We start from the raw sequence: 25,521 nt of genomic DNA on the forward strand, positions 1-25,521 counted from the left end.
TGAGGGGACACCAGGGAGGAAAAACAAACAATACTTGCAAAAGGAAAAGAGGTGAACATAAAAGACAAGTCAGCCATGAAAACTAAGCCAGCTAATGAAAAATATGTCCAAGTCATACTGGTTCAGTCAAAACTTCTGGATGATAAATATTATTTGCTGTATTACSAATAAAAATAAAGCACCAAAMYWRRAAAAAAAAWTAATCTAACCACCACTGAATAAGAATTACAGGCTTGTAATGTGGCAGTGTTTTATGCARCCTATAAAATTACTGAAGCAGCTTATAGTAGCTGGTGAATTTAGAAAGCACTGTGGAAAGCATGTAATGTAACCTTTACTGCCACCAGACTTTAACTGGAATTTTTCTGAGCCCCTGCAATTAGTCTAAACCCTTAAAATTTAAGAGTGTGATCTAAAATGCTGTAATTCTGCATATACAGAATATTCTGTAAGTTTCACAAAATCTTTCAGACTTGGGYGAAACTAGGGAGGCCAGTGTACATTCAGCTATTGATTGAAAAATATTCAGCAATATGTTTCATATCAGGGTCAGCAAAACATGCAGCAGTAAGGCACAGCATGTGGTTTTAATGCACTTTGAAGCTAGCCMAAAGAAATTTGATTTCCTCCAGAACCCGACTGTGCAGTACTCTTCACTGAGCAAGTCTTTTGTGTCCAATTACATATTTCAAACATTCCTAGGATTCAACTGAGCTATYCCCCACTCTATTAAAAACCTGCTCTGAGAAAAGAAGAAAGCCTTCCAGAGTCTGCTGGCATCCCAGCTCTGCACGGCCAAACCTATGTTCCTACCTGAGAGGGYTGTTAAAAAGAGCAATGTCCCCTTTTTCCTTTTATTTTTAAGAAASTGATCCAGAACTGAAACCTGGAGATTGGGGAGTGAGGTTCCTGAACATCTTTATGTGCCTAAAACCAGTTCAATGGTCCCACAGATGAGCTGAGAGAGGGAGCACCTTCCAACAGCCCAGGAAATAGAGCTATGCCTGGTTGGCAATGCTGCCAAACTGCATGCTTAAGTAGAATGCCAGGCAATTCCAAATGTAAGCAAGATGTGGAACATCAGGGAAAACAAGGGATTAGCAAAAATGATGCAAGTAAACCCCTTCTTCTTGTCAGTGCTGAGTCTGTGCACGCTCCCTTAGTATTCCATTTAAACCACAATCACAAAGCATTTGGGTTCTCCTCTTTTTCCCTAAGCCTGCAAGCATACTCCCACCACAAAAAAAGACCAGAAAATGGGGGTGAGGACAGTTGCCAAGAACAACTGGCATGAAAAAGGATTATTAGTTCAGGCTTCATGGAGGAGACTTGCAGGAACCCCACATCTGAGTTGGATTTCAATTCTCAAAAAATTTTAGCCAAAGTTTGAGTCCACTTTTTTTTTTTTTTTTTTTTTTTTTGATCACTCCTTACTTGAGCAAAACACGAAACTGCCATATAATTTTGTGATCACTCCTTACTTGAGCAAAACACGAAACTGCCATATAATTTTTTTCCTTCTTTTGTATTATACCATCACAGTCCATTAATTTGAAATCTGAGATTCCTGAAATTAGATATTTCCATATACTTGTGGAAGTCTGCTTAGGTACAACTGACTTATAGCTACAAGAAAAYTGCTATTACAGGTCACTGTTTTTCTCAAGAAGTTTGCTACAGACCCAATTGTTAAGTTAAAAACTTTCTTTCTCTTCTGTGTGCACATTGCCTTAATGCTAAATGCTACAGCGTAAAATCTCCAATCAGATCAAGGTAGATATTTTTTAAATTTATTTTCATCTTCAAGACCACAGACAAAAATGATGACTCCRTCAAAATATCTTTTAGATTGGCAATGACTGCAAGAAGTTGGTATTTGGAGGTTTGTCCATCCATTTCTTATGGAGCAAACCCATTCTACATGCCTAATATTACAGAAGACATAATTAAAACTTTTTTTCAGTATGACTGAATGTTGACCCTAAGATTATCCCAGTGGGAGAWACAGGTTTACGTAACTCCCAAAGGTGGTGTAAATAGATGAGCAAATGCCTGTATAATACTTTGAAGAAAAGCTTCAGTAAAAAACAGTGCAAATATCAGGYTGCAGATATTTCAGTGCAGTAATCCAAAATTAACATTCATTAATCCAAATTTAACAGCACTGCAGGTGTTTTTTTCTGAAACTTTATGTGCTTTATTTCTGTCTAATTATCTCCTTTACCYTACAAGGGTGCTGTAAAGATTATTTTATAAGTGCCTTCAAACCAAAATATGATAGTGGTAGGCATTTTATAAAGACATTAAAAAGTTAATACTTCTGCATTCAATTTGGAAGATATAAATAGAATGTTAGGAGCACGCATTAAAAGATGAAAACAAAGGAATGTTAAATGGTTGCAGGATTCTTGAAGAGCAACGCTGCTAGGTACCAAGCACCACAAAGGAAGTACTGCATGTTGCAGCATAATAAAAGATGCTCATAATAAAAGAGCACAGCCAAATCAAAGTTTCTCAGATAATGTTCACTTTGTCATTTCTGAGTTTATGAAATGAGACTACCAATGAATAACGCTCTTTTAATTAGAGGACATTATAAACATGTTATAAACACGACTGTAATTAAATAAGGGGCACAAATTGCAACATCTGAGTGTTACAGTCACCTATAAAGGAAAGTATCATCATTTACACTGGATTTTTTAAAGTGGTTGCTGGCTGAGATACACTCTAGCCGAATCAAAACAAGTTATAGATCTGAAAGATTCAGGGTTTCAATCTAAAAAATTAAAGAGTGGGAATTGTCTGCTTCTCAAATTAATAAGTCTTCCTACTAAACCTACCATTCTTTCATGAGACAAAACTCTGAAGATAGAACAAAGCCTAAAAAAGAGCTGGTTTAGKTGGGGAGGACAGGAGGAGAATGTARTGCTCATTACTACAAGCACATATRGAAATCTCTTCTATTTCTTTATGATTTTGATGTAGTAGMTTGTTTTTCCTAATTAATAATGATGAGGCCAATGAAGCAAGTTGAATTTGCACCTGTAAAATCCAGGAAAATTAGAGCRAGAGACTGACAGCTACACTGAGTAGGACTCAGTAACCAAAGCTASAGCTTTAACCACAGTCAGTGCTGCCTTTCCTACAAGCAAGACATGAAAGCAAACAGAAACTGTAAGGCACTAGAGAAATTAAAAAGAAAAAACAGATAAAACAAGATATCATTGAGAGTGGGGCAAAAAAAAATACAGACTGTACACACAAGGTTGTTTACGCTAACAGCCTAAATTTGGTGAAGTGATTTAAGGAAACTCAGCACCATTAAACACTAGGTGCACTGATTCCCATTCTTTCACAAAACCTCCTTAACTTGGAAAAGTTAGAAATTGCAACAATGAACTAAAACCTGTCAGTCTATTTAGCTTGAGTTCTAATGTCATGGCCATCAACATGAGCAAATGACAATACATTCACGGGTGCAAATCACATCTTTCTTCCTTTTTCATGCAAGCTTTTGTTATACAGTGATACACCAAAAATCTTGCCATCTCTCTCTGTGGCCTCTAGCCTTTACTCAAAAAGGGACAATGAGCAGCTGATTAAAACCACTGGTACAAGTCATTGTGACTTCAGATAGGAGCAAAGAGTCACATTAAAGAGATTACTGAGAAGTTTTAAAGACATGTTAATCTTAGTTTGCACTACCTCTCTAAAACACTGTGACTCCAATAGTGTGCAACTTATGTTTAYTGACATACATATAAAATGAGTTCAAAATAAAATAGGCACTTGAGGGAATTTTAACTTCAAGTACTMCTCTAACTCCTTGACACAGAATACATGGCAACAGCACAAAGTAGCAGCATGACTAGGCTTCAAACAGTTTCCTTGCTGAAGACAAAGAAGAAATTGAATCTTTTTTCTGTCCCTCGCTCCTCACTCCCTCAGGCTTCTCTGACACCCAGTTACTCAGTGGGATCTCTTCAGGGACAGTGAACAGTGCAGAAGACAGGTGGAAAGCTGGTAGAGATGCACACCTTTTGGCAATCTGTATTTCATTTTTTTCTGACACACACTTTGCATGGAAGTCATCCTCACTATCAAGGTAAGCATTCTGTCTGCCCTATGGACAGCTCATRCATGTCCATCCCTTCACCCACTGGGCACATTAAATAGGCAGCCTGCAAACACCACGGCCAGAAGCTGGATTTTCTCCCTTGGGCAGCTGCCAAAAGTTATTCACTCAGACAGAAATCATCATGCTAAGGAGCTCAAAAAATAAAATATCAAAATACCAAAAATTCTATCCATGAGAAAATCATTGTCTTAAAGTGAAAGAGAGAAAGAAAAACAACACATACTGCAATAAACAAAAGCAATAGGAAAAGAAAGTTCAGCGGGAAATGAAAGGAAACAGTGGAAAAGGAAAAAACTAAGACTGACAGCACAAAAGAAGCAAATCCATATTCATACATTAATGAATATATCAAGTGGACAAATCTTTTCAGCTCTTAATACAGTGTTGATACATATATACGAGAAAATTTTCAGGTGAAGACTGTAGACTTTCCTGGCAAACACATTCATTTTTCATTATTTTGTTCTAAACTGTCTTTACTAAAATATATTGGAAAATTGGACTAATTTAAAAAATAATCACACCAGTTAAAGGCAGAAAAAGTTGACTTTATAGAAAAAAAAACAAACATATTTTTAGCCAACAAAATAATTTTGAAGTAAACCACAATGTTATCTAACAATAATTATCTTATAAAATACACAGTACTGCTATATGGTATTTGGTTGAGTTTGGAGAAGTTTAATATTTCAGAACATTTATAATATAGAATATTCATTCTGCATTTTGGTAAAACAAGAATAAGGAAGATGGCCAGCGAGATGCAACACCAGACAGACACAGAAGAGGGGAAAGCAAGGGTAAATAAAAAAAGAGAATGATTTGTGAAACTGACATCTAAAAGAGAAAAGTAAGGCACTGTGGCCTAGCTTTGCAAAGACTCCAAAACCCTAAAGATCAGAGTTAAAAAAACCCTCAGAAATAACAATAAAACATTACAAAATTATTGCATACACACCTTCTCGTTGAAGCTGAAAATAAGAGAGATGGGCAGAGGGAGAGAGATACACACTCATAACCTAACACAACTCTTACACCTCATCTAGGCAAAGCTTCTATAAAAAGTGATAATAATCTTGCCTGTATAAGGTCTTAGGACCTACTCCAGTACARAAGTGGGCATGAGAGATGGACACAATGAGGGAAGAAAAGAAACAAGAATAGGGGCAGGATGGGGGGCAAAAATAGGGGCAGTGGAACAAAAATACTTGGAAAACAAACACAGASATACACATCAAAATATATTAAACGATTTTTCCTCAATTAACAAAAAAAACCAAAAAACAACTAAAAACCAAGCAATAGAAGATGAACATGCTATCTGCTGATGAAAGATGTTAAAAATGACAGCTGTGCATCAATTATAAAAGGGATCTTACCAATGTAAAGCATAAATCTCAAATACTTTAATTTCTGTAGCCTAATTCCAACATTTTTAAGGGAACTAAAGGCTTATTTAGGTATGCATAATAAGAAAATAAATCTTGTGTATTAAAAGTGCTTAAAACAAAATTCAATATGACACAGAAATATTATTTAAATATGTCAAGAAATTAAAATAAACAAAATACAAATCAACTGTTTCTAGAGTAAGAATAGGTTTGTTTCATTACCATTTGCAGCTGAAGTTATCAAACATATATATGCTCATTGAATGAAAATATGTGGCAGTATCAAGAGAAAAGTGTACCAAAACAGCGACCCACACACGGCCTTTCAAGACCTCTTTTGTTTGGAATCTCTTTTTAAAACTGCCACTGATGCAGTCTCTACAGTGGCAGAAAATCTCTTAAYATCATTGGAATTCTGGCTGGCATAGGGCATTTTAGGATTTTTAGCCCCAAAATTTTTAGTACCTTTCATCAAGGTAACTTAGCATGTGTTTTAAGCAGGAATTTGGTGGTTTAGCATRCGTTTATTTGTTTGTAAATTCAGATTTTTCATGGAAATTTGGTTTCCATCTCTTGTTATTTTTTTTTTATTTACTGGAAGATAAGAAATTTATGTTGAATATAGAGTTTTTATAAAAAAAAATTAATATAATTTTACACTTTTATAAAATTACCAGAAGGCATTCATTGGCCCAAATGTCTCCCTCCCAAGGTCCGTGAGCACTTACGCCTTCCCCTTCAGAGGCAACACATTTAGGCCAATGTCCTGCACGAGCCATGCTGGTGGTCATCAGGCTTCGAAGGGACAGAGCCCTCCTCCTTGGAACAAAACACATTCAGAAACCCTCCAAAGGCATTAACACGGTGCCTGTGCACAGACATTCGAGCGATGCGATCTGCGTGTGCGAATAAGACATTCCCCTGGGGCAGTCACTTACTAGAATTACTGCTGTCATCCTTGGTTCCATCGAGACTTCCATCGGGGTGCATTTGCAAGTAGTAGCCTTGCCTGCAATATAACCTGGTCACTATACCCTTGAGCTGGGGATCTGAAAGACAAACATATTTTGTCACTAGCCTCAAAACTTTTTCCAAGAGTTATCCCTATTTCTCTCGCTGTAGGAGGAAGTTTGGTGAAGCAGCATTGCTGATTTAAAAGTAAGTACTACAACAGGATGTGTGCTGATGGAGATGGAGAAAAATCTCTCTGCAGAGTGTTGTTAGGTCAGTTCTGTGTCCTGTTCTCTGCCTCCAACATCCTTCATTATAATTAATACAGGTAAAACAGAGAAAAAAAGAACACCCCAAATACCCACAGTCAAAAGCTTACACCATATCAAGCCCTGCAAAAAAATTTTACACTTCAGCAAAAAGTATAGCCCGTTACAGGAAACTAATAATATTTGAAAAACTCTACTAGTTTAATATATGTTAGTAACTTACTTTACTGCACATAAGTTTGAGGAAACTGGAAGGAAAATATCTGCTTCCTTTCCTACCAAAATTGGTAAACTTATCTTGTATCATTTGTAACAGTACCATCTGAAGAGTTCACAAAATATTTTAACCAATCTAGAAACAGATTTAACTCACCTGCCCTCTCCCACCGCCCAGGGAATTGCACCCACAATCAGGTCAAGACATAACCTTTCCTAAACAGAAGGAAAAACCTGAAAAAACTCTCAGCAAGCTAAAGCTATGGGAAATCCAGGTAGTTGAGCAATGAGGGTATTCTGTTTAATATTCTGCATTTATGAAAATTGCCAAGAATTGGGCAGGGAGTGCCAAGTCACAAACRTTTTTATTCACAGCATAGATGTTGCCTTATCAAATCACAAATTGAGCTGTTGCAAAACTAGTTCAGACAAAAAAGACATCACTTTAAAAAACACAGAACTGCCTGTGTGTGACATCCCTATCAATATTGTTAAACATTAACTAGTAGGCCCAGTTCCACATAGTCAGAACATAAATTTGTGAGAACATTTGCATTAAATGCATTATATCATGGGATATATTAAATGCATTATTATATCATGCTTAGCTCTGCAATAGTGAATTAAATTCATAAATACTTTGAYACAGATATGTAATAAAATAAACACAAGAACTTTGAAGGAAGACAGTATTTTCATGCAACCCTATGGCCAAAAAATACAAATTTGTGTATAATTGCTCTCACAATTAATCATGCTGGGTTACTTAGAGTATCCTAAGGGGATGTGAAAATAAACACTGAAAAACAAAAGTGCCTCTAATTGGTATATGCTGAAGTTTTCTGTAGAGGCTCAATTCTATGAWATTATCCTGCAAATGTTTTTATTGAATATCCAAATTCCAAAGTCATATTATACAGTAAGCCCATCTAAACTAAAAATACAAGATTGAACAGTAAATATCATAGGAACTGTTACTGTAAATAGTAACACTGTAAGACTTCTGAGGCTTGGAAATTTATATGAACAGTAGATCAACATAGAAGCATATTACAACTTAAATTTTTTAATTTAACTGTAAATTTTGCTTTCTGTCAAATTTTACATTAGCAAAAGTTTGTCTTTAACTCAAAAATAACTATTTTAAAAAAATTTTAAACATGTTAAACTATTCATTTTAAACATGTAAGCAAATTCATTTGAATGTACTGTCTCCATCAACTTCATCAGGCAATTCAAAAGTATTTTCATAATGTAAAAATGAAAAGTAAGTTCCTCTTACACAGGCACTTTTTGTGTCAATGCATGCTTTCAATGTGTACTTCCAAACTGACAATTTTAAACATGCTTAACACTTATACTAAAGTATAATAAAAATATTACTGAAACTACATCTTKAAAAGGTATCTACAGGAAAAATATCAGCATTTTGAAAATCACTTTCCATACCCAAGGAATCATGGATTAATGATTCTTTATCAACACTTGCAAAGTTTCATAGGAAGATAAAGTACAGTTGACTCACTGTCACCAGCTGTTTACATCTAATGCTTYAAGAGAAAAATGTCGAACCTAGAAATAATTTTCAAAGTTGTTCTTAATACTTATTCTACTCACTTTTTTAAATTGACACGTGAAATCTACTTTCTAATAATCATTGGTCTGTTTTCATCAAAACATTCTTTAAAGTTAACCCTGCTTTACCAGCTATCCAAGATTATATCTGAATGAAATGAAAGTGYAGTGACACATCAATCTTGATGCAAGTCATCATAAGGAAGAGTCACAAAGACTGCTTCATACAGCTTCAAGGTAAATATCTCCAAGATGAAGCAGAATCCTGTCTGGCAAGAAGTTTATCTCTTCTCCTTGCAGAAAGATAAATTACTCTTTCAGGTCCTTTTTGAGACACCAGAGCAGCAAGAGGAGAAAAGAAATCTGCTCATCCCCGATTTCTGTAGCATTTTATCTACCCTTTGTCTCTCAATAATGTTACAGGAAGAGTCTTAGTTTCAGATATTTACAAATTAGTTTTTCAAATCCTTGTTGACCACACTTCTTTTTTTCCCCTGTCTGCYAGACAGCGGGATTGAGCAGCAATGCTCAGAAGAGCAGAAGACAGGTGCTGCCTGTCCACAAGTGTACTGGGAGTGTTAACTTTTTTTAACTGTCACCACAGTGACACAGTCAGACAGATCAGCATTTACTTTTACCTTTTAACCCCCATACTCACTTTTATCTTCCCACATGCAAGAGAAAGATGATGGAAAGAAAATAACATTAAAAAAACCCCCTACAAACAGACAGGATGAGAGCAGACAGCCTCACAAAACAGCTTCTGGCACTCATGATTTTATCACAGATATTTTGCTACCAGYTCTCTTAAAATCCTAACTGCCACAGGTTATTTGCTGAAAATAGTTTTTATTTAAAGAATCTTGATTTCAGGGGAAATGAAACTACAAAAAAAAAGCAAACTTCACCATGGATCAAAAATTAAGGGACAGTTAAATATGTCCTAATGATTTTTATCAATCTTATTTTGCACCTTGACTTTTGAGGTTGACCAGTTCAGCATGACATGTCAGCAATGCCCTGCTTTGGAAAAAATTATTCTGAYTTGTCGTCGTTATTAGAGGCTGTCGCTTAAAATTCAAAGCTGTACTGAAWGGACAAAGCAACAGCTCCTCAAGCCTTTCTTCCACAGCAATCTGTGTGACAACAGCCACTTGAAGCCCACTTTTCTTGCTTTTTTCCCTTGTCAGTGGTGATGGCAGGATGCATGATTGCAGTTAGCATGAACACTCTGTCAGTAGCTTTGCTGATGTCCTCAACAAAGGCAGAGTTTAATTAAGATGTCTTCTATCTCAAATAGTGGCTACAAAAATGACTTTGGCATTAACTCATGACAAGCTGAGTGCACCTTTTGCTCTACAACAGTTATRGCACTTTATGTTGTGAGTTGTGAATACTTTCTGTTCACAAAGAGGATRACTTTAGCATGTACTTCCCCACTCCAACACCCTACCAGTACAGGTGTATTTAGAAACTTAACAGATTTAAAATAAATTAGGAAAAAAACTCATTAAATATAAGTGTTAWGACATAGATGAATTTACAATGCTAAAAGAACAATGGTAAATATGCCCTTTGTATAATTAAAAAAWCGGTCCCTTAGTATCCAGTGGAGTTTTAATTTTTAGTTCTTACCAGAGGAAGACTTTTTTTGACTGTCATTATTTATTTCCTCCCTCTTCTGTGCAAAGGTACTAAATAAMGGCCTGTTTGAGCTGGCAAGCAAATGCTTAATGGGGGGGTAGTCTCACATCAACTCACATTTTTATGGACAATAATCTGCACTATCCAGTCAACTATCCAGTCTGTCACAAAATGASTTGCTCAGTGAGCCAAGTAAAAGCCAATACAGAGGTACATTCTGTTCAGATAGCAGAGCATCAAACTCCTAACTGGTAGCTCCAGGTCCTTCATGTTTTACTTGTCCCTTATTCTTCACACTTCCATCCTCCAGTTTTCACTTTTGGATATTTCGGCACTAAACATACCACTCACATTAGTCCAGAAGAAAAGTAGAGCATCTTTTTCTTTAAGATTTATGGTAATCTGATAGTCACCATGACTTGGCCATCATATCTTACTTGCTGATGTTATGGTCAGTATTTGTTAGGGAATCTTCTCCCTTCTTCATTAAACTTTATCAAAATTTGTTTTRAATTATGGTTTTTATTCAGATCTTTTTTTCAAAAGTCAATCTCCTGAAATCCTTCAACCAACAGATTTCTTTTGAAGCTGGAAAGTAAAATACCCCACCCAAGGTCCAGAGTGTTTCTGGACCCACTCCAGACACATCTCCCCATTAGTTTGTAAGGCCACACAGAAACATCTCKACCTTGTATAATAATTAACTACCCCCACTGCAGGCAGTTAGACCCCAGCCACTAAACCACAGCTCAAGACATCTTCAACCTCTCATTGACTTCTACATAGAAACCTACGGTTGCTTCAGATTATTGTCTGGATACTTCTTAAAACTTTAAACATATCTCTGCAGTATTTTAGAAACTTTCCACTAAGCAATTCAACTCTGGAAGCAGGGAAGAAAAAACACATGTAAACATTACATTTTCTTTTCCGGGTTCTCATTTCAAGCGTTTTAGTTCCTTCTGTAATGCTTKTCCCAGTTTCCAAAAGTCATCTTCYTCTCAAGCCTATTGTTTATGTTCAATTGCCACAGTACTCAAACAGGTACAGTCATTACAGATGATCACATTATATTTTGCCCTGTTTTTGACCAGTCTTGCATCATCATTGCAGCACATAAAAGTGCAGGGTCCTCTGAAATGTGTGTTACGCAATCGTAAAGGCAAACTTCCTGCAGCAAGTACATCGCCAATGGGGAATTCAAAATGCAGGACTTTTTTCTTCATTTAAAGGTGATACAATCCTAAATAGGCATCTAAAGCYATCCTTCATTATTAAAGTCTTCAGCTGTTCCTGTGATACATCTCTTGCATTCAAAAGCTTTATACACTCCTAACTTCTTTATGAGATTGTCCTATTACCTGGTGTCTCAATGTTTCAAAGKTTCTGATTGTGTTTTTACTTTCTCTCATTGTTAATAGGAAGTGATAATATATGGACATTCATTTAATACACTAGTGCTCTCTAATTTTATTATTTTTTTTAATATCTCACAACATGCATCAGAAAACTAAAAYTTAATTAAAAACTTGAAAGAAAAATATTTTTGAAAGAAAGTTTTGCTCTATTCAGGGCAGAAGGGAAAAGCACATAATGTGAACTCAGGAAAGCAATAGCTTCCATTATTCCCTGTTCCCATAAGTAATAATAGTACTTGCTCTGAAAYGAGGTGGCTTTCTCTTTGCTCACTTATTTTTCCGTTTTCATGATGATTACAGGGCACTCAACTTTGGTGTTTATTTTTAACTCTACTTTTTGTCCGTTTATGTCTCACATCACAAGCTTATCTCCTGCAGAACCTCGCTTTGAGAGTGCAGTTAAGAGACACGGAGTCCTCCCACGTTCCTGCGCTGTCATTGTCATTGGCACTTCCACAGCGTTTATGAAATTTCCCAGTAAACTATGAAAGCGGGTTGGAGTCCTGCAAAATGGTTGCTTTTCTTGAAAGCACAGCATCACCCRCTTTGTGCTGGCATCCTTCTCTTTGTATTGCAAATGTTTTTTATGTTAACTGCAAAATGTGCTTCCTTCCATTTGCGGGCACTGACATTTTGTCTCTGGGTTTCACCGTGCATTTCAAACTATGAAAGACTTGTTTCTTGCTTTATGGATTTACTTGAACAAATTTGATCATCAGTAGAAGTACAGGAACTTGGCTTCTAGCTGGGATAATTTATATCTGTTCGGATTTACAAGGTGATTTGACTTAATAGACTTGTCTACAGCGTAACAATTAACAGCCTCCTATACCAGATATATTATTTTGTTGGAAAGGGAAGATGTTAGGTTGTTCAGAAAACACATTTTTTCGAAATCACACTTTGTACAGGTATGACAGCTTAATTTTAGTAAATTCACTTAATAATTTGCATTTCTCTTCCTACTGGACTATATTGTGTAATTCTTCTGATCTTGCAACACATGGGTTTGTTGGGAAATTCCTGCCTAAACACTGCCTTTCACTTTTGACCCATGTTTCTGCTATTACACTAAAATTCASTGATCTCCAATTTCTCAATGTCTAAATAATATCTAAGCTTAGGTTATACAAAGGGATACTCAAAAGAAGCTGGTCTCTACCTCCGACCTTACTTAGGTAGCTTCAGTCACAGTTTAATATACTTAACTAAAAAGCATCATCTTCCACTGATGAAAAGTTCTATCTTTGCAAATATATTCACTTTCTCAATTTACTTTGAAAGCCTAAAAATTCTATTGTTTGAATTCCATGTTAAAGAAGTTTTGTTATTGCAGAGTTTATTTGTTCTTTGCATTTTACATAAGCCTAAAAAATACTTAGTATGTCTTAGTAAAACTTATTAAGTTAGATAAAATAACATCCTCGTATTTTGTTTCAGAGCCCTTCCTATACCTGGCCATCTTAATTCTACCTGGCATGTTCTTGATTCTGAATTCTAATAGCAAAACATCAACATTATATACAAAATATTGCTTAATGTTTCTCTTGGGGGGAAAAAGCATCAAATAATAGATACCAGAAGTAATTTCTGTGTCTTCAATTCGCAATAATCTCTACTTTTTCAGCTTTCCACAAAAAGCCTTTGTCAAACACCAAATGTAGTTTTGCTCACWCACAAAAAATACAAAAGCACACAACATGACAACTTCTATTACCATTTAACCTATGTACAAAATTTGACTAATGCATTGCCCTTGAAATCAGTAAATAAATGGGATTTAAGAATGAGATTTCTCTGAAGATGTCACTGAACACAGAAAGCACAATAGGATGACCTTTACAATTGTAACTGAGTATATTTTACATAACATCTAGCTTACTAAAGAAGAAATTGATACTCCCCTTTGTAAATAATTTCTATTTTTATAAGTCAATGTTTAAACATTGCATTTATTTTTACAAGCTTTACTACTTATCTCCTTGCATGCTGCATCACTAASCAATGAAATAGCTGAAGTCAGCTTCTATTTCTTTCACTACCTAACTTAGAAGTGAATTTTAAAGCACCTAAACAATTTMTTTTACAAGTATTCAAAGCCATCAGAGTAATGGTTAATGGAGAAAGGATAACARCAATTTTAACACTAACTATAGAATCCTATACCACATTCCATTTTCTACTGTTATATTCAGAAAAGCTCCACAATACCAAGTGGTAGGGGTCTTTAACTTGTTATTAGCTTGATTTAATTCTTGCCAGAATACATATAAGTCCACAAAATGGAGTATATTTCCTCTGCTTAGATATGAAAAAACATMATTTCTGAAATATGCTAGTCAAGAACATAGCATATTATATTTATTTTCTTGCCAATGGCTCAAAATATTGAAATAAGGCATTCATATTACATTCAAGAAATTTTACTTTACTGACTAATCTAAAAAGTGGAGGCAAACAGAAATTGCACTGCCAATGAACTGGAAGAAATACGGTTTTTCCTAGTCAGGAAGTGATAATTAGAAATTGCAAATTATAGAATCATGGAATCATGTCATTTGGAAACACTTTTGAGATGATCAAGCCCAGCTGTTTAACCCAGCACTGCCAAGTCCACTACCATGGTCCTTAGCGCCATGCCTGCATGTCTTTGACATACCTCCAGGGATGGTGACTCCACCACTTCCTGGCACAGCTTGTTTCAATGCTTTCACCCTTCCAGTGAAGAATTTTTTCCGAATATCCAGCTTAAACCTTCCCTGGCACAACCTGAGGCCATTTGCTCTTGTCCTGCTACTTCTTACCTGGGAGAAGAGCCCGACCCCCACATGGCTACTCCCTCCTTCAGGTAGTTGTAGAAAGAGACAAGGTGCCCCCTGAGCCTCCTTTTCTCCTGTCTAAATAACCCCTGCTCCCTCAGCCAATCCAGGTAAGATTTTTTTCTCAGAAGATGTGTCAGAGAAAAATTGTAGAGCAAAGATTCAATTTTCTTCAATAGCTGAACAACTTAAAAGCTTCCTTGATTTCAGGTGAAGCAGATTTCAAATATCTCCTAATGTAAGAGTCTCATTTTTTTACTGCCACCACAGATACATTACTCAATTTAAAAAAATTACAAAAATCACAAGCCGTCATTTCCACATGACAGTTTGTTGAGTAGACTGAGCTGAGATTTGTGCAGTTTTAAACACAYGAATCAGAAAGTCGAAAGAAACAGGAGTTATTCTTTTTTATCAGTACTAACAATTTAGTGCACAAATGTAAACTGATTAATATCAAATTAAAAGCATTAGGTAGTAACCAAAGATAAATRAACCCATTTTGGATTAAAAAATTCATTCAAAAATAAATACAGATGTTGATAAAACAAYTACATTTCAATTTAGTGTTTAGTARTGTGCAAAACAAAGGTATCCCTTCTTTTCTTTATATCAGAAAAGCATTTACTATGAAAAAATTTGGATTATAAACTGATTTATAATCTTTGAAAAAGCAGAAAAGCAAGAATTTTACTTTGTTGAACATTATGCATTTTTATATATTATTATTCAATCCTCATGCTTTAATATAAGTCCTCATTGTCAAACCATGTCATTCACCAACACTGATTTGTTTACAAAGACAACATTGGTTTACAAAGAAATCACAGCAAAATGAGATCTGTTAAGAGCAAATTGCATTTCAGTCCTYTTCATGAACAAGCAATATTACGGGAGATACCAGCATCCAAAGGAAAATTGATTGAGAAATGGATAATCCCTTTGTGAGAAGGAAATAAATGTATTTTCATATTTGTTATTAGTTAAGAACATTATTCTTTCTGTATAAAGCAAGATTATTGAGGTTCCATCAGACRAGTGGAAGTTTGTGCTGTTAGGATGAATACAATGCCTTATTTATACAGAGAAATTTATTTGTCTAGGAAAGCATGAATGCACTAACATTAATTCTTATGGAAGAGCTACAAAAGAATTTTAATCATTAAAATCATTATACATACTGTATCATTAATAATTTTTTAACATTTTAAACAGCATTACATTCCCCTTTCACAAAGGGTTGCTGTTTTCACTTATAAGCTCCAAAATTACTAACAGAAACAGAAGTGAAAGCAAGGCAGTATTACCAAAAAAGCCAAATTGAGAATCTTCTGCTTTTTCTTTTTNTTTTTTTTTTTTTTTTTTTAATTATATACCAAGATATGCCAAGAGTTACAGGAAGTGGATTAGTAAGAACTATTTGAACCAGAAAATAGCTAGTCACCCTAAATATGAAGTTCTTCTTTCCTTTTTGAAGTGGAACTGTTACTTGTGAATGGTCCTTAACCAGGGAAGAAATAGCAGGCTTTTACCTGTACTTTATTTTACCACATGCATAAGCACTTGAATGTTTTATGTGTTATAAAATAGTGAGATGGAGAGACAGAAAGAGACGCAAAACATGGCTGTTTTGGTTTCCTGAGATGATTTTCTCCCAAATTCTTCTTGTGAGAAAAAGTCCCRTTGCAAGGCTTTATAATCTGCGGTATTAAGCACAGCTCAGAAATCCTAAGAGTAGCAGCTTGGAAAACTGATTTTAAAACASAGACAAGAAAATAATCCCCTGTTCTTGAAGAACACAGTCTGAACCATTTCAAATTCAGAATAAGAGAGTAATTTCTTCTATCATCGGCATGACAAAACCTTGCCTCTTTACTGAAGCTACTCTCTGCTCAGTTTTTGAGTTTGAGGTTAACTTGGGCCACACCTTCAAGGCTTTTTTGTTTTCTCGCCATCTTTGCTATCCAAGAAAACTTGGAATATACAGACAGAAAATGAAYTCTTATGAAGTTACATGACCCCAAGATCTGGGCTTTAAGGAATTCAGTACAATTTGATGCTAACAATACAGGACAATCACGGGAAACCATGACAGGCAGTCACTCAACTGAAACCACTTTGAGGGACTTCAGCACAAACAGCCTTGCTTCTCTGGAACATCTCCTTCTTCAAGACTGACTCCAAGAAGAAAAGAAAAAGTATGGCTAAAACTGGCAAATTCTATTTATTCTACCTAATGCTCCTAGAGGGGAAAAACAACAAACAAAAAAAAACAAACAAAACCAAACAACAAAAAAAACCAAAAAACAAATAAAACCAAATTATTTATCCCATTTAGATTACTCTGCCTGTTTTGAAAACACTACTTCACCCAGATATTTATCTACTGATCAGAAAATAATCAGAACTATACTCATAGTATACACATGGCAGTTTCAAATGTGTATTTTCTCTCAARTTGTGTAATAAAAAACTGGCAAAAAACTCCAAACTGAAACATTCCTCAAGGCTGCTGAGCCACAATGCTTCCACAACTATGGCTCCTTCCATCACTGTCTGCTTGGCTAAAAGAGTTAACAGCATCATCATTCCTTTTCAAGTTTGGCATCATCTCTTAGATGTCAAATTATGTGTGAAGATAAACAAGGCAAATTCCAGACCCCCTTCCTTGATGTGTCCCAATAAAGWAACATGTGACATTCTAACTATTCTAATTATGTATGAGCATCTTCCCCTCAGCTAATGATCTTTAATTCTTTCAAGATTGARTAGTGAGAAACAGGTAACTCATTCTGAAAGACAGCCCAAAAATGCACTGAATCCCCATCAAACTATTGTGGTTGGACTAGAACCATGGCCAGCCCCAGACAGCTGCTCATTCACTCTTCTGTTGTGTTGGGAAACCTACCTATACTACAAAAATGCAGCCATATGGGCACAACTAAATTTAAACTAGCTTGCTTAGCATCCTCAGCTATCAGCTGCTGATTTTTCTCACACCAGGACTTTCACTCCACCCTTCAATTTGAAGCTTGTCCTGAAAATCACTTTACAGAACATACAAGTTCAACTAGCATGTTTTAAACAGAAACCAAAAGTAGTTTCATTCCCCARATACTTGTGCTTGTACTGCAGCAATAACCTGTGAGAGCCAGTCAAGACTGAGGAGGTGCTAACCAYGTGATCCAGCATTCAGGAGAGCCAACAGATACACTTCTAAACATGAAATTACAACATATTCTGAGTATTAAAATTAAACCCTCTTTAAATGTCTTACATTTCCTGCAWATTTATTATATTGACAACTTAGATGCTATTAGAAGCTGAAAGATTACAAAAACTGAAAAGTAGGAAAATGGTCCCTGGGACTTCCACAGCAACTTCTGTTTGTGCCTGGTGTGACAGGGCTGCTACCAGCCCAGAGCACTGAGCAGATGCAACAAGTGCTACAGATTTTACTCTGTGAGAGTGTCCTAAAGACAGCCCTGACCAAATGTTCCAGATTTCCTTAGCTTCCCAACCCAGAGCCTGAGCTGCCTATCCCACTTCCATTTTCTAACTCTCACATGCTGCTCGGCTCTCCAATGAGCATTCCAAGGTCTGTTCCTCTGTCCCATGGACAGGAGTGTTCCTGGGGCTTCACCTGTAATACTGCAGGCAGAATGCTGTGTGCCTCAATACCCTAACCAGTATCCTAACACCTCCAGTGCAGATTTGCATGCACTTCAAGAGCAGCACAGAATAGCTGAAACACCTAGCTCTTCTGCTTTTCATCAGAACATAAATTCAAGCTCCTCCAGCTCCTACATGCAGCCAGGAAAACCAACCAATCAAACAAACAGACCATTACTAATTTAGAAAGATATCTGAAATTAATGTACTTCCTTTTCAATGAAGCTCACAAGGTAGCAGGAATATCTTTTTTTCAGAGGCCTTTTATATAGGTCTCTGTTTCTACATTCAACTACAGAAGAAGTCTCCAACAAAACTCTTAGTCAGATTTGAAACACAAGCCAAACACCGTTCTCTACACACAGTGAGGATCAGCCTTGATTACGCTTTATTCCATGCCTCACTAAAATCTCTGGCAGCAGCCTCATCAAGTGGGTGACACTTGATGTCTCTAAGAAATTATTTTTACCTGTGTGCAAACACACCTGTATGTGTGGGTTTATCAGAGAAGGAAGGGGAGGAAAAGGGGAAAGAGAAAGTGAAAGCTCCCACAACCCTGAGCAACTCASTATCAGCTGTGTGACACCACTAAACCCACCTGTCATATTTTTCATTGTGCATTTTGCAGAAAAAAACAAGAATCTGCTGTTTTACAATCAAAGTGTCACTTCATCTGTTTCTTGGGAACCTAACAAGACAGCAAAGCAAGTGCAAGACATCGCTCTGATCAGTGTTGAGCAACAACTTTGCTTTCAGTAGGAGATTTGAAGATAACAGGCCAAACTCTTCCTGAGGTAGCAGCCCTTGAGCCTCTACTCKCAAAGCAGCACAGGGGTTTTCAGCAGGGGCTTCCTTGCTGTAGTAGTAAGTAAAGAAGTAGAGGAAACCCACCTTAGAATCACAGAATGGTTTGGGTTGGAAATGGCCTAAAGATTATTCAGTTCCAAGTCCCTGCCTTGGGCTGGGCACCTCCCCCTAGACCAGGTTGGTCAATGCCCCATCCAACCTGGCCTTGAACACTTCCAGGGAGGGGCAATCACAGCTTCTCTGGGCAACCTGTTCCCACCTCACAATGCCTCAACACCCTCACAGTAAAGCATTTCTTCCCTACAGGGGAACCTGAATTTTCCCTCTTACAGTTTGTCACCTTACTGAGAAGGACTGACACAGATGGCTCAGAATTTACTCAGAACATATTGGACGCTTTTAAGATGAGCACCCTGACTTGCACTCTACTCAGGGCACCCGATGCAGAGGATCAGAGTCTGAAGTTTCACAATGTGAATAAAAGAACCATGGTGTCACCCGGGATGTTTGCAACTGGAAAAGAACTTGGATCTGAATCTCTATAGCACCAGGAACTGCCTGAAAGCAGGATAGCTCATTTTTGTTTCTAGAAAGAGATGAACAATTTTTTTTTGTAGTTTATCAAAATAAAAGGAAAATTTGAAATTAAAAGCAAAAGTGAATGAGTGCATTAAAAGCCTTTTTGTTCCACYCTAATAAGCAAAATTGAGCAATCACAGTTGAAAAAAAAAAACCTGGACACACCAAAACAAAGAAAATCATCAACTCCAAGTTTAAATCCTTTGTTTTCTGACAAATTAAATCTTTAATTCAGTCAAAGACACTTAAAATTATAAAATTCAACTGCTTGACAACATAAAATAAAGACCTGCTTCAGAACTGGAAAAAAAAATCAAATTTGTGAATTATCTATCTGAAAATAAAAGCTTTACTCCAGACTGTTCCCAGGTTCACACCTTTTCCCTAAAAGGAGAAACATGGTTAAATTCACAWGTCTGTGAAGACTCTTTTGTTGCTTTGAGTTCTTCATTTAAGAATCAACAAGTTTGCAAAGAAAACTTGCCTTTGAACATAGACTTGTCTGAGCAAATAAACTACCTGAAGAAGAAGTACATAAATCCTTTCCACCTGAGCTAACRGGATTGATTCTGAGGCTTCTGGTTCCAGCCTGGTTCTGATGTATATGAAAGGACCCAAAATTTAAAAAACTTTTTACAGATATATGCCCAATTTGGAAACACAGAGACACCAAGGAAGCAGAGTATTACTACCAGATTCAGATTTTCATAAGAGCAGAACATATACCCTCTCATGGGGAAAGTGTCATGCATTGAAATAGGACAAGTGTCTTTCATTGAATTTGCCTGGCTGCCTCCTGAAATCTCCACAAGTCCAGCTCTAWTGCAACCAAAGCCAGTTTTTAATTTCTGCCTAAAACTGCATCAGAAGTTGCCTCTGTATTTCTACTTAGCATTCTTTAATTTCAGAACATGGCTAGCTTTGAATATTTTGAAATATATATTTTAAAGGCCATACCATTATTCACTGAAATTTTTGTTCAAGCTCAAAGACAAGCTGATTCCATGATATTTAGGTTAAAAAAGCTATAGTATCTACAAGATTTTTTTTATGTGTCCTATTGATTACAACATTCTGTAGACTCTAGTGAATGTGCTACATTGGGCCTCCAACAGCATGAAGAAGGTGGGGATGGCCMTGTGGGCAAAGCACAGAGGTTTCARTCAGGAGAGGAGTGRGGGTCAGGCTCCACTTTGGGGGRGACTGAGGTCGTCCAGGACACAGGGGCATGTTCTTGAAGAAGGATAAGAACTGCCCTTATATTGTAAAGCCACAACAAAAAGACCCTGCTCCCAGCAGACTTCCAGGCCAAACCCAAACACAAGAGATCAGCGTCGCCCTCACCTCACACACGACACAGTTGAAGAACTAAGAAGATCAGTTTGGACAAAGCAGCAATACAAATRTGGTTTTTYTGCATCSTAGTCCAGTAGGAAGATGTCCCTGMSAGGCTACACAAAATGACCKAATAGGACTGGAAAAGAAACAATTAATAATGGGATAGACAGAAAGCACTATTTACAAGAATGTCAGAGGCCCCGAGTTATACATTGATTGAGTGTGTTTGTTTCTGTAAAACAGTATTAATCCCACTGTTGAGGCAAATGGAAGGATTTTAAAAGAGGAATTTAAAGTGGGGGAAGTGAAGGGGAAAAGACTTGCCACTCTCAATAAAATAAAAATATGTCAGTGCAAATWGACATCATTTTTTAGAAGCCTCCTATCTCTGTAGCAAAATGTCATCTACTGATGAATGCAACTGGAAGGGGAAAAAAATSAAAAAGAACCCTTGTCAACAGTTACCAAACAATTCTAAATCAAATAATTTGCTTTTAAAATTATGTTTTGGTCAATTCATGTTAACTACTAGATATGTGTTTGCTCAGAATAAATAATTTCTCAGTGGAATTACCTCTTCTGAAAAGTCACAAATTATTTTAATACAGTTTTTGTAAACCATAAATAGCTCTAAGACTTTTCTTAAAGTCCTGAGACATTTCAAAGAACCATAGAATGGCTTGGGTTAGAAAGGAATTTAAAGATCATGTAGCTCCAACCCCGCTGCTGCCATGGGTAGCAACACCTACTAYACCAGATTGCTCAAAGTCCAATCCAACCTGGCTTTGAAAACTTCCAGGGATGGGACAGCCACTRTTGTTCTGGGCAACCTACATTTAAAGCTGAGTAAACTGGAGATTAGTATGGAAATTACTTTATATATTGTTGAGTCAAAAATCTAAAATGTTGAAGTTCTCAAAATCTCCTAATTAACAAAACATTACTAAATGCTTCAGGTTCTATCACAAAATGTCTTTAYTCCAGGCATGAAAAAAGACCATAAATGTTAGGGACAAGAGCTATAATTAAGAGAATATTTTGGATGATACAAATAGAAGAGAGACAGTCCCAGGTAAACTATAGAAAATTTTATATTACAAAATATATTTATTTCACTCTAAAATACTCCTTGCTCTTTAGAAATCTGACTTCTCCATGAGAGAAAAATCCRGTTTTCTCCTCAGCTCTGCTGAGAGCAGGACATTCTGGAAAGTGAAGCTGCCACTGCAGTGCAAGGGAAGGCTCCCAAAGGTTCAGGCTCCCAGCTCCACCAGGCAGACTGCTGTCTGTCCAGGCGCTGGAAATTGGGAGGCTGTAAAGAGGCAGATAACTTTGGTTTGGGATCTGCAGTACTATTGTAGGTTTCAACTCTCCTCAGACTTTCTGTGCAGCATTTCAGGAARCAGAAACAGATGGTTCTAGAGTAGACTGTATGACTAGAGCCATCAGGACTTCTAGMCCATACATCTGATGCCGTCCTCCTTGGCTCCCTTCACAGCTAGGGGGCCCATCTGTTTTGGGGTGTCATGARTTACTCCTTAGAAATAAATACTTTTCATTAATTGCATGTCAGTSAAAATATGAACCTATAAGTTACCGAAGTTTTGGTATATAGCAAGAATTTTCATTCAATCAGGTAAACCTAATCCCAAGGGTCTAGAGTAGATCCATGGCCACCTATTCACTGGTTGGAAAACATATTTTGTTTTCCCTGGAACTTCAGCAGAACCAAAAAATCCTGGAAGAACATTTAGATTCAATGGCAAATGACCACAACAAATAATCAATGATGTAACAGATGATTGCAATGAAACTTGTCTGAAACAAACTGTGAGTCATCTGAACCCAGCCAAAATGGAAATCCTTTGAAATGCCATCCCTGAAGGCAGAACTTTTTCAAAGCTGGATTTAACAGGAAATTATTTCCTAGCTGCTAGGAAGTAAAGGAAAAGGCATTTATATAACTCTGTTTCTCTCCAAAGAATTTAAAATCACTACCTTAAAGTCRGAAGTCTACACAAATACGTGGTTAAACCTTCCCTGAAAGACACACCTGAAGGGGAACAGCCCCTCTGCCTTTGTGACACTCACCCGCAGCATTCCAGAAGTTAAATTACTTCCCTATCACACTTGACCCTGGTCTTATGCAGTCCCTTRAAGAAACAAGTTTATGAGATCCTTCAACAGCAAAAAGCACATTGCATGAAGATCCAGCTCCCATTCATAGTGCACAGATGACAATAGTGTAGATGCACCACAGATATTAAACTACTCAACTGGTGTCTAAAATCAGCATGTGGATGTGGGAAAATGCACAAAACCAACCTCAAGGGGATTAAAGTTTATGTCTGTTTAACAGAAAAATGATTCTGAGACATTGAAGCAATTCTTTTTTGCTTTATCTGCCTAGAAAAGCCATTGCTCCACACCACCAAACCCTCTCTGATAAAGWCCTGGCATTTGTAATAAACATCAGTCACCTGCTTTGTGACTACATCAATGTATTTTGAAAAAGCTTTACAGACAGAACTAAGCGGAAAATAATGTTCCCATTGTGATATACTTTTTCAGGATAAAGCCCAGAATAAGGGTTTCTTAAAAAAATAAATTAAAAGGAAAGGAAAAACATTTCCAGGGTTATTCACACAGGAATAACTATCAGCCTGGCAACCAGTGCCAGGTTTGGGTAAAAGGCTTTTTGTCTGGATCAAAATGAGTGGGACTTCAAGACTTGAAATATCCATGTGATAGAAAAGTGCTCAAGCTGCAGAGCCGCTTTTCATACCCTGGGTTTAAAAGAAAAAAAAAAAAAAGTTCTCCAGCCTTAAGACTGTTTTCCAGAAGAAATTTTAACAAAACTATCTTGTTTTGATGGAAGCTTGGCATTTGGCCAAACCTGACAGGCCAGTAAAATAGTTTCAGGCAAAACCAAAATATCAGTCCAACAACCTCTACCAGAAGGTCAGAAAAAAAAAYGTAGCTCATCTGCCCAGGAAGAAGGATCATGCGTGACAATTTCACTTCACTTGATCACCACAAATATTTGGTTAGTTCTTTTCTCCTTTCCTTGATGTTGATACACAGTCCTAAAGAACTGCTTCATATTTTTTGTTAAAGCAATTATAGTTACAATCATAAAAAACAAAGCAAAATGCAAAACTGAACATAGCACAGCAGAAGGTCACTTGAAGAAGTCACGAAATAAATTACCCAGTTCTCATACTCTTTAGGGCAGAGTTTCATTACTGCTGCAACAGCAATTGACAACCTCAAAATTAGCACAAACACGTGTGCAYATTCTACCCCCTCTAGCACAGGTGACTTTCCACTGTCATCACTCTTTTGTCATTATGTGAAAGCACAAACCCTTACAAAGCTTATGTTTGGCTGCTAAAAATAAAGCCTAGATAAATGAAGCTAATTTYTTAAAACATTCCCTTAACTCAGTTTGCAAAACAAAGTACCTTWTGTATCTCTGCTTCCCTAGAACAATAACTGGAACTTTCTAACCTGCACTCTTGATGTTTAACCTCACGTTGCTGTGCTTCCATGTGTGAAGTTTGGCAGATCTGCTTGCATTTGATAGTGCAACTTCTGTAAGAATGCAAGCTAGAACACCAATTCCATGTACTGAAACCTGTGTGGATGTCACACATAACTCATTTTAGCAAGCAGCCAGTAAAACTTGCATCAAAAGAACGATTTTAGTTATATTTTAAATCAATCCTGATTCTTTATGAGACAAATAATAGMTTGACCCTTGTTTTGCTTCTGGGGGAGGGGAGAGAGGGGGTTGCTTTTTAAAGCTTCCATGAAAATTAAACCTTACAGAATTTATTTCTAATAGGCCACAGGAGTTTAATGAATCCACGGGCATCTTTCCTTATATTCAAAGCGGACACAAACATGAAGGAAGATACATTTTTGATTTATATATCTACTACTTCCAGGACTACTTCTCATGGACTTACTGTCTCATCACACAGTCTTGCTTGTTAGTTGCAGTGGTGAACTCMGAATGAGGAACAATTTCTGCAGCTTCATATGCTAAAATGAAAAACTCAGYCTTGAAAGATCTATATAATTCTGCAAATACAGGAATTAGTGAAATGGAATCAAAATATCTGATTTTGTTTACCAAAGTCTGTACAAAAGTTGGTTGTTGCCATCAGCAGATTCCAAAATTGCACTTCCAGAACTGGTCATATTTTATTTTCCCTTTATGGAATTGAAAAGAATTCCATCTGTCTATTTTAGCAGTAGAAAGCTTTAAGAAAAATAAGCWCAGTGAAATACACTGGGGATACAGGGATAGGCCTGAAGTTCAGTCACAGTACAGAGTGACTTTGCTGTCAACCCCATTCCACTGACTGAAATTACATAATTGCTGACAGGTAGTTTGTTGTCACAAACCAAATGTTACTCCCTTTGGTTGTGATTTTAATGGATGAAACTGCAGGATTATGGCAGATATGAGGCATTTCAGAACCAATGAAATAAAAGTTAAATCCTGAGTAATTMATGTAAAAATATTCTTTGAATAAATCTGGCATATCCACCATAGTTTTTCAGATGGAACAAGATATGAATAGCTCATTTGTTCGAGTTTTCCCCCCATTCCATCCCCCTCCTTGGGTAATCAGGTGTTTTACCAATATGGTAAGTCAGGATGTGTCTGTCAAAACAGGCTTTGACTGGAAA

At 36.6% G+C, this 25,521-nt stretch overlaps 1 protein-coding gene across 1 annotated transcript in view; it reads right to left on the reverse strand.

The window, feature by feature from the left end:
- Positions 1-25,521, reverse strand: part of FGF14 (fibroblast growth factor 14) — a 124,500-nt gene that overhangs the window by 86,031 nt on the left and 12,948 nt on the right. Inside the window, exon 2 of the mRNA XM_057384063.1 lies at positions 6,471-6,581. Within this exon, the coding sequence (XP_057240046.1) occupies positions 6,471-6,581 (111 nt within the window). The remainder of the gene's footprint in view (positions 1-6,470; positions 6,582-25,521) is intronic.

Source organism: Malurus melanocephalus, unplaced genomic scaffold (genome assembly GCF_030028575.1).
Source record: "Malurus melanocephalus ecotype Western Australia unplaced genomic scaffold, MMel_1.1 scaffold_682, whole genome shotgun sequence".
NCBI lineage: Eukaryota > Metazoa > Chordata > Aves > Passeriformes > Maluridae > Malurus > Malurus melanocephalus.